At 42.9% G+C, this 9,883-nt stretch overlaps 1 protein-coding gene across 2 annotated transcripts; it reads left to right on the top strand.

Annotated features, from left to right (window-relative positions):
• Positions 1-143: 143 nt before the first annotated feature.
• Positions 144-9,110, top strand: LOC130521082 (protein NLRC3-like). 2 transcript variants are annotated; one of them, XM_057024739.1, is made up of 9 exons: positions 162-407; positions 1,893-2,060; positions 2,662-2,763; positions 3,682-3,785; positions 4,335-6,116; positions 7,043-7,219; positions 7,345-7,517; positions 7,821-7,993; positions 8,296-9,110. In XM_057024739.1, exons 2-5 carry the CDS (start codon positions 1,930-1,932, stop codon positions 5,342-5,344), a joined length of 1,347 nt encoding a protein of 448 aa, XP_056880719.1. In that variant the 5' UTR covers positions 162-407; positions 1,893-1,929; the 3' UTR covers positions 5,345-6,116; positions 7,043-7,219; positions 7,345-7,517; positions 7,821-7,993; positions 8,296-9,110. The 2 variants fall into 2 exon arrangements, with proteins under 2 accessions (XP_056880720.1, XP_056880719.1); XM_057024740.1 differs by lacking the exon at positions 2,662-2,763 and having other exon boundaries at positions 144-407.
• Positions 9,111-9,883: the final 773 nt, after the last annotated feature.

Below are 9,883 nucleotides of genomic sequence, written 5' to 3'. Positions count from 1 at the left end.
AAATTTCCCCTAATGAGCTGGAGTCAGACTGGCCAGCTGATGACAACTGGATCAGCTCCGTTGGTGCCGTCACCATTAAGAGGTGTGTGCAGCCCCCAAAAGGTCAGTACTGTCAATATCCTATAAGGACACTTTGAACCAGAGGGGATCCTATAGATCAAAAAGTTGACCCAGTTTGATTCCGCACCCAAAAACGAACATCTGTCAGACGAACTCCAGTTGTTTCCCCCAGTATTTCAGTTAAAACGTGGACCAAATTGTTCTGAAGAGAGGCGCTTGTGCTGGATATGACGCGATCCAACCACAAACACGTGACGTGTAGAGGAAGAAGAAGCGAAAGTGAAAGTTCTCAACTTCGGGCTCCATCTTGAGTGACCGAGCCCTGATGGAAAACCTCTAATATTCAGGTAGCATTTGGTTCTTTCACTGCTGTCGTCTCGAATCAATGTTCCGCTGCGAGATGCGGCTTAATAAGCTGCGTGTTCGCAATGAGCGTGCGCGTGTTTCGGACGCACATTGCGGCTGGTCGACGGGAATGTTGTGACGGATGATCAAACTTTGTACCGTGTTTCCTCTAACTGCGTTTTCCGCTAACCCTGAGCCAACATTTTAGAGGTTGAGGAAGCACATTTTAATACTCACAATAAGTCGACAATATTATTTGCAGTTAGTGGAAAAATCCACGGAAAGAGGGACACAACGCGACAGTTTTAGCCTCCTCTCTTTGTCCCTCACCAGGGGGACAATCAATCCTTTATTTAAAAAAGGAGAGTATGGAAAGAGGGAGAGATCAAGGCATTCCATTTGATTTTTTAACAACTGGGTCTTTGTGGAATATGAATTTGTTATTATGGATTTTATGAAATGTGTTCTGTTTTGAATGAAGCAGTCAAGAAAACGAAACCAAACCTAAACCCATGGTGTTTTGATATTTTTGGTCCTGTACATGTGGTCAGATCAGATTAGTCTGAGCAGAATTGGGTGTTTTTTGCCCTTTGCTGTGTGTCATCTATCTATTCAGCATGTTGGGTTGCTTGACTTCTGTTGTTGGTTGTGGCAACTTGATCATCACTTCTGAGATATTGACACACCTTTTTCCTGAGGCTGGCTCCAATGCTGCCAACACACCTGGCCATGGATATGGTGGGACTTCTGTGATGAGTGGGGTCAGAGGTGGTGGACAAGCTCTGCTCCAAAACAAGCTTGCTAGATATGTTTGGGATCTCCTCCTCCGCCACAACCAGCAGCTGCAACTAGTAGCTGTGCACGCCATGCAGAGTTTTGACCTCTAGGTCAGGCTACAAATGTTTTTTCCAGCACCATCATGTGTTGGTGAGAACATGATGCGCCTGATCAAAAAAAGCTGCTTGTAATCTGACAGACGAGCCATGATGAGATGTCAAGGTGCGTTGTTGAAAATGAAGATCCTCTTCTTGGAATCCTGTCTGAGATGACAGAAGATGATGCTGCATTTGACCCACTTTGATGATGTGATGACGTATTTCTGTTTAGTTTTGAATGCATTCTCATCTTATTTGTTGAATTTAATGTTGAGAACTGACATCTTGAAAGAATTTAGGTTTTCTTGTAAACCATAACCAGATAAAAAATGATTTAATTTGTATTTGTGTGCGTCCGTCTGATGCCACCACCGCACCTTTTGAAACACCCAGGAGAAACATTTTTTCCACAACTATTTTATATTTACCATGGTGTAAACTTTTAAGATGTCCCAAAACTTTTTCCCAATATATATGTGGCCTGTATGATGTACAGGGTGACATCATATAATAGATTTTGATGTGAATGAGCCGACAATACGTCATTGGACAGACCTCTGCTTGTCTTCATGCTGATGAATCATGTTCTTTAATCTTTTTCTGTGTCAGCAGACTGTTCCTGCTTTACCGTTTAGACTCACATTTAAAAATGAGCGAATGTGTGATGGAAGAGGAAGAGAGAGCAGAGTCCACAGTGCCCAGCTGTGTGTCCCTGAAGAGCGACTGGTCCAAAGACCAACCTTTACACTTCGGTATTGGACCTCAAGGCTCACCTTTAAAGTAAGGTTTTCTGAACCACAAACTCTGCCTTAGAACATTTCACAACCATACAAAACATCATTTTGTGGGTATTAGCCTCCACTATCGTGAAAAATGAAATTCATCAGCTCTTTAAAATGAAACGGTGCACAGTCCTTTCACCATGTTGGCCTGTGGAAAACCAGTGTTGTCGGGCCCGATGGACCAGCGTCCCCGTCGTTGCCGGACCACCGTTGGCCACCAGTTGGGTTTTGGGATCAAAGTTGGGGCGTTTCCTGTATCCGGTTCTCCTCACAGATCCATGACTACAACATGTTGCTGCAAGTGCAGAGACGTTGCTCTGGAAAGAACTTTAGAGCACATTCAGTGCTGCAGGATGAGGGGCTGGAAAAGGTGCCAGTTCTTTTCTCACTGCAGGGAACAGTTAAAAAAGCAGCTTAAACTCTGAAAACATGAAAATGATACAGAGACATCATTGATTTATTGATTCAGTTGTTATCCAGAATGGATTAGAAATGTTCCTGTTTGATAAAAATGCAGTGAATTGGGATTATTTAGCTACAACCTCTACAGATTATTTACCTTCATCACAGTCTCATCACTATTTCTGATGTTTCCTCAGGATGGACGAGGACAGAGCAGAGTCCACAGTGCCCAGCTGTGTGTCCCTGAAGAGTGACCAGTCCAAAGGTGGAATAATAAACTTCAGAAGTTCAGAGGAATTGTAAGAAAACTAAGCGTGATGATGTGTTTGTGTGCACCCTTAAACTTTGGTATATGACCTCAAGGCTCACCTTTAAAGTAAGGTTTTCTGAACCACATAATTCTGCCTTAGAACATTTCACAACCATACAAAACATCATTTTGTGGGTATAGCCTCCACTATCGTGAAAAATGAAATTCATCAGGTCCTTAAAATGAAACGGTGCACCAACATGTCAGGCGTTCGCTCCCATTAACTCCCATGTTAATTTTAGTGTGGTAAATCTTTTAAAACTGAAAATTGCTTCTGTTTTTAACTGGTCATTTCTCCTACATGGGTTAACATCATCTCACAAAAATTCCTAGGCATATATTTTAAAGTTTCCCAACAATTCCATCATTGCAGAGTGCTACAGCTCTCCATTTAGATACGGATGGGTAAGACATGGCAGGTCTGTGCAGCTTGTTCTGCCACACTGTTCCACCACATGTCATGAAAATTCATTAAAAAGTCTATTTATAAGGCTCCTGGTTCTAATAAACCCATAGACAACAATATCAGTCATTTCTAAATGGTGAAATAAGCTTTTGAATACGCGTGACCTCTGTGCTATTTAATGATCAGTTTCAGAGACCAGACTACTGTATTTGGAGCATAAATGGAGAACTTTTGTTCTATTCTATGAGTTATATTCCTGATTTGGCACTTTTATTTTTAACATAAATTCACAATGAGGAAAAGCCACTAAACACTTAAATCAAATACACTTTTCTCCAACTAAACGAGCTTGTTAGAACGTAAATAACTTTATATTTTTTGCTCAGTGTTCATTCAATCTTCAACTGTCAGAGCAAACTGAAAGTAGAAGTGAACGCAGCCTTTCTTAGGCGTTGCTAACGCCCAGTAGACATGTATAACCACTATTCCCATTTTTGACAGCTATCAGAAACGGTCTGCTTCCATTGGAGATTCCTCCTGTCCCGAGGGTGAAAAGAAACGGAGAACTGAACTGCAGACCGCCGACCTGAACCACAGCGTCTCACGTAAGCTCGTACATTTGTATTTATAAGATACTTTTGGGTCGGAATAAAGGAACAACTTGTGTATTTACAATGTGCAAGAGAAGATCCAGAGAGCACTTGTTTGGTTCCACTGGAACCTCTGGACCCTCTGAAGTCCTTCCTAAATACTTAGACAGTATTTAGCAACATTTAGTCATTTAGTTCTGGAAAGTGTTAAAGAGTTGAAGGCAGGTGACCTTTACAGGACAATGGGTCTGCTGAGTATGATGTGTTTGGAGAAGGTTTGATGTGTTTTTCTAAATATCATCCAGCTTTTACCAGCTGTTTAGTCCAAGCAAACTCTTGGAAGACATGGAAATGGTTGTTATAGACTAAATTACATTGAAACCAATGAAATAAAAGAATAGGGTACATAAGAAGACATAACATTTCAAACTGACAGTGAGATGGGTCATTACCCGACTGTTGCTTCTATCATTCAAACATGACAGAATATTTTCCAGTTGAGGACATCTGTGTTACTGCTGTAGATGACAATTGTAAAAGGATTTAAAAGATTGTTTGTTTCAGAGGGTGGTGAACTGCAGGAGGTGATAGAAGGTCATAAGATGAGTCTGAAGAGAAGATGTGAACATGTGACTGAAGGAACTCATGAAGCAGGAAGTGGAACCCTGCTGAACAAGATCTACACTGAGCTCTACATCACTGAGGGACAAAGTGAGGAGGTGGACACACAACATGAGGTGAGACAGCTTGAGAGAACCTCCAAGAAGAACATCCAGGACACTCCAATCAAGTGCCAGGACATCTTCAAAGTCTTATCTGAGCAACAGAGACACATCAGAGTGGTTCTGACCAACGGTGTCGCCGGCGTTGGAAAAACCTTCTCAGTGCAGAAGTTCAGTCTGGACTGGGCAGAAGGTTTGGAGAACCAAGACATCAGTCTGGTGCTTCCGCTCTCATGCAGGGAGCTGAACTTGATCAGAGATGAGCAGCACAGTCTTCTCTCACTGCTTCATGTTTTCCATCCAACATTACAGAAGATCAGAGCAGAAGATCTGACTGTCTGGAAACTTCTGTTCATCTTTGATGGCCTGGATGAAAGCAGATTTTCACTGGGTTTCAACAACCATCAGCTCATCTCTGATGTCACACAAGTATCGTCCGTTGACGTGCTCCTGGTGAACCTCATCCAGGGGAACCTGCTTCCCTCAGCTCTCATCTGGATCACCTCCAGACCTGCAGCAGCCCATCAGATTCCTCCCTCGTGTGTTGACAGGATCACAGAAGTACGAGGCTTCACTGACTCCCAGAAGGAGGAGTACTTCAGGAGGAGGTTCAGTGATGAAGATCTGTCCAAGAGAATCATCTCACACATCAAGGCCTCCAGGAGCCTCCACATCATGTGTCTGATCCCAGTTTTCTGCTGGATCACTGCTATAGTTCTGGAGGACATGATGACCAGAGACCAGAGAGGAGAGCTGCCCCAAACCCTGACTGACCTCTACTCACACTTCCTGATGGTTCAGATAAAGAGGAAGAAGCAGAAGTATGGAGGAAAGCAGAGACCAGAGAGCTGACTGAGGCTGACAAAGAACTCCTTCTGAAGTTGGGTCAGCTGGCGTTTGAACATCTGGAGAAAGGAAACATCATGTTCTACTCAGAAGACCTGGAGCGATGTGGACTGGACGTCTCCGAGGTGTCGGTGTACTCAGGAGTTTGTACAGAGATCTTCAAGAGAGAGAGTGGGATCTTCCAGAAATCAGTCTACTGCTTTGTTCATCTGAGCATTCAGGAGTTTCTGGCTGCCGTCTACATGTTCCACTGTTACACCAGGAAAGACACAGTGGTTATAAATCAGTTCCTAAAATATTCTAAACCAATCACATCTCTTGATGACTTCCTCAGGAGAGCACTAATGAAATCTCTCAAAAGTGAAAATGGCCACCTGGACTTGTTTGTTCGCTTCCTTCATGGTCTCTCTCTGGAGTCCAATCAGAGAATCTTGGGTGGACTGTTGGATCAGATGGAGAACCACCCAGAAACCATCCAGAAGGTCCTCAACAACCTGAAGAAGGTGAACAGTTATAAAACCTCCCCAGACAGAAGCATCAACATCTTCCACTGTCTGATGGAGATGAAGGATCAGTCAGTCCATCAGGAGATCCAAGAGTTCCTGAAGTCAGAGAAGAAATCATGGAGGAGACTGTCAGTGATCCACTGTTCAGCTCTGGCCTACCTGCTGCAGATGTCAGAGGAGGTTCTGGATGAGCTGGACCTGCAGCAGTACAACACCTCAGATGAGGGACGACGTCGCCTGATTCCAGCTGTGAGGAACTGCAGGAAGGTCGAGTAAGTAAAGATTTTTGGGGCCGGACATCGGCGTTTAAATCAAGCAAGTGGATCATGTCAGGTAGCAATACCCCCTCCAGTGGTCATTCCTTCAATTCTTTATCTCCATTGCAGCGTCCATAAATTAAAAAAAACAACAATTCATCCAGAAATGTTCAACACTGGCTGGATATAAGTTCAAAGGTCAATCCAGACAAACCAACATAAGGCAGGAATAATAGGAGCCACAAGTTAACTGACTATCATGAAATTACTGTCATGTCATTAATAACTTTTGTTTGTTTGTATACATCGTATTCAAACAACAGAAAAACACATTTTAACTAATGACACGTGACTATTTTGCTTCATTTGTTCAACGTAAAAACAGCCGGCCTCGTTGGTTTAAATGGGTGTTTTAGGTCTTTGTGGCGGTTCCGTTTGGAGCCTTTATGTGACCCACAAAGTTGTTTGAGCCTTTCCACACCCGTTAGGTGGCAACTTCATCACTAGCAACAAAAGGTGCAGTGAAAATGATTTGAAGGGAAACAGGCAGATATAACAGAAGCTGAGGGCAATCGATGCAACCAGAGACTCTGATGTCATCGATCGGATCGCTGAATTAAGACTTGACGCACCATCGTACAAATTGGATGAAATGCAAAATATCCAAAGAGCCGATAGACAGATAAAAAGATGCACGTTTCTTTAAACCATTTGCTATAATCATTTTAAATATTGAGTAATTATGAGCTGTTCTAAAATAAGACAAATGTTGAGAATAATTCAGTTGCATTTCAGATCTGATGGTCGTTCAAACTGTTGCTCTACGGTGTTGAATTTAGCTTTTCCAGGAAATGAGCTACATTTGTGTTGAGTTAGATTCTCAGATAAGTTGATTAGAAATCCCAAAGTTTGACTCACTATTTTTGTTTCATACACAACAGACTGCCTGGTAGTTTTCTTTCAAAGAGTCATTGGGAAGTTGTGGCCTCAGCAATGACGTCAAACCCTTCTCATCTACGGGAGCTGAGCTTAAGCAAGAACCAAAGCCTGACAGATGCCGACATAAAGTTACTGTCTTCTGCAATGATGCATCCAAACTGCAGACTGGAGACGCTCAGGTCAGGAGGCCTCTGTTGGTCTTTTCTAAATTTCTTTACATTTTCTGCTTTTCTCTTCATTTTCAGATTTAGAAATGTGTTTTTATTTATATATATATATATTTATATATTATATCTTTTTCCAGGCTGTCACACTGCAGTTTATCAGAGATCAGCTGTGGCTCTCTGGCCTCAGCGCTGAGGTCCAATCCCTCCCATCTGAGGGTTCTGGACCTGAGCTCCATCAGTCTAGAGGATTCTGGATGAAGCTGCTCTGTTCTGGACTGGAGAGTCTAAACTGTACGCTGGAGACTCTCAGGTCAGCTTCCTTTTATCTTCGACATAACAACTAAACAATGAAAGGCTTCAAGATAAACTCCAGTGACTTTTGGAGAAGAGAAGTGTAGTATGAATATAAATGAGCCATTGAAAGTCAATTTTATAGATACTTTTTAACTATGTTGTTGCTGTAATATCCCAGTTTATCAGTGGGGGCCAGAGCTCTCCTGACTCCAAGGGCCCTGATTAAATAATGAAATAAAATGAAATAATGATTTTGAGCAAGTGTAATATGACTTTTCCTCCAATAAGAGATCATTTCTTGCCATGATTCCTTATCCAGACTGAGTGGCTGCAGTTTATCAGAGATCAGCTGTGGCTCTCTGGCCTCAGCGCTGAGGTCCAATCCCTCCCATCTGAGGGTTCTGGACCTGAGCTACATCAGTCTAGAGGTTTTGGGATGAAGCTGCTCTGTTCTGGACTGGAGAGTCTAAACTGTCAGCTGGAGACTCTCAGGTCAGCTTCCTTTTATCTTCGACACAACAACTAAACAATGAAAGGCTTCAAGATAAATTCGATTGACTTTTGGAGAAGAGAAGTGTAGTATGAGTATAAATGAGCCATTGAAAGTTAATTTTATAGATACTTTTTAACTATGTTGTTGCTGTAATATCCAGTTTATCAGTGGGGGGCAGAGCTCTCCTGACTCCAAGGGCCCTGATTAAATAATGAAATAAAATGAAATAATGATTTTGAGCAAGTGTAATATGACTTTTCCTCCAATAAGAGATCATTTCTTGCCATGATTCCTTATCCAGACTGAGTGACTGCAGTTTATCAGAGATCAGCTGTGACTCTCTGGCCTCGGCGCTGAGGTCCAATCCCTCCCATCTGAGGGTTCTGGACCTGAGTCAGAACCAGCTGAAGGATCCAGCAGTGAAGCAGCTCTGTGGTTTTCTCCAGGATCCTCTCTGTAAGCTGGAGACTCTCAGGTCAGTCAGAGATGATCCAGTACTTTCCCAGGTGTAACTAGTTAGACAATAACTGTTTCCATGTTTGATCTTTGTTATAAACGTAGTGTTACAGTTCTCAGAAAAAAGACCACACAGGACAGATTTGCAGTATTAAATTGGTTGTGGAAATCTGTCCCATGTGAGGATGGTCATCAATGACTCGAAAGGAAGTATCAGTTGTAGATTTGTCTTGTTTTATTTTAGGCTGGCCACAAAACCGCCCAAACATTCAGACCAATCAAAAATGGTTCTTCCTGTCTTTTAAAGATCAGAAGGAAAACTAGAAACCCCAAAAAGAAAGCTGCTGCAGTGTGCCATGCCCCTTCTCTCCTGAGAAAAGCCATCCCAAAAAAGAGAAAAGCCCAAGTGTGAAGTGAGCACCCTGTTAAACCTTGGTACCGAAAGCCTGCAGTCATTCTCATCTTAGGTGGCTTCATTCCAGCCAGAAGCCCAACCTGCCTCCCTCTTAAAGGGGCAGCAGGTCAGTCCAACCACAGAAACCTTCATGAAGATCTGAAGCTTTCAGCATCCACAATTGTTGCACCTCACTTCCATTGGAGTCCAAATCAGAAGTCACAAGTTGATTCTACACCGATTCTACACAATGCACCATTTTAAAAAGGTTTCAATCCATAATTTCACACATTTTTAGATAAATCTATGTGTATATAATAGTAGTGGAAGTAGCTCATAAAATAATACATTTGCTCTTCTCATCGAATCTTTCTATGTTATTAAAGAAAAACCTGCTCTTAGTCAACAACATCTAAGACATCAACCAAAAATCCTAATTTTATACAATCTAATATAAAACAGTAGAGAAGACTCTTTCTGCAGAGACCCTGGTGGCAGGAATGCAGAAGTATCACCTGCTCAACTTGGAAGGTGGAGCAGAAACCACCAGCTGAGAAGGTCCTCAGCGAGAGGAAGTGGTGGAGAACCATGAAACTTGCTCAGCTCCACCTCAGCTCCAGAGACGGGCTGAGCTGGAGCTGTGGCACCAGGTATCGCCCAGAAGAGCCTCCAACAAACAAGCTCTTCTCTTGGGAGGAGAGGGCTTTGAATCTCAGCTCAGTGTGCTTGTCTCTAGTAGGTGGCAGCTGCACCTTCCTGAGCTCCTTGTTGATGCCCCGAGGGGAATTGATGCTCCTGCAATGTTTTCTGGCAGCATTGAGCTTGCAGTGGGGCAATCAAACACACTGTGGGGGGCTCTCTTTCCTTCTCTCATCTGGAGAACAAGTGACAGCAGCTGCCAATCATTGTTGGAGAAATGTGCAGTCAGGGGAACGATGCGTCCAGACTATAGCCACCCTTCCAGCATCCAGCAGTGTCTAAAACCTTTGATTTGGTTTCACCAGAGAGTGTAGGGATTGCAGGGTCGCTGCAGCATCGC

This window comes from Takifugu flavidus, unplaced genomic scaffold (genome assembly GCF_003711565.1).
Source record: "Takifugu flavidus isolate HTHZ2018 unplaced genomic scaffold, ASM371156v2 ctg687, whole genome shotgun sequence".
NCBI classification, from domain to species: domain Eukaryota; kingdom Metazoa; phylum Chordata; class Actinopteri; order Tetraodontiformes; family Tetraodontidae; genus Takifugu; species Takifugu flavidus.
The sequence above is the reverse complement of the archived record's forward strand: the minus strand, read 5'-3'. Positions and strand labels throughout refer to the sequence as shown.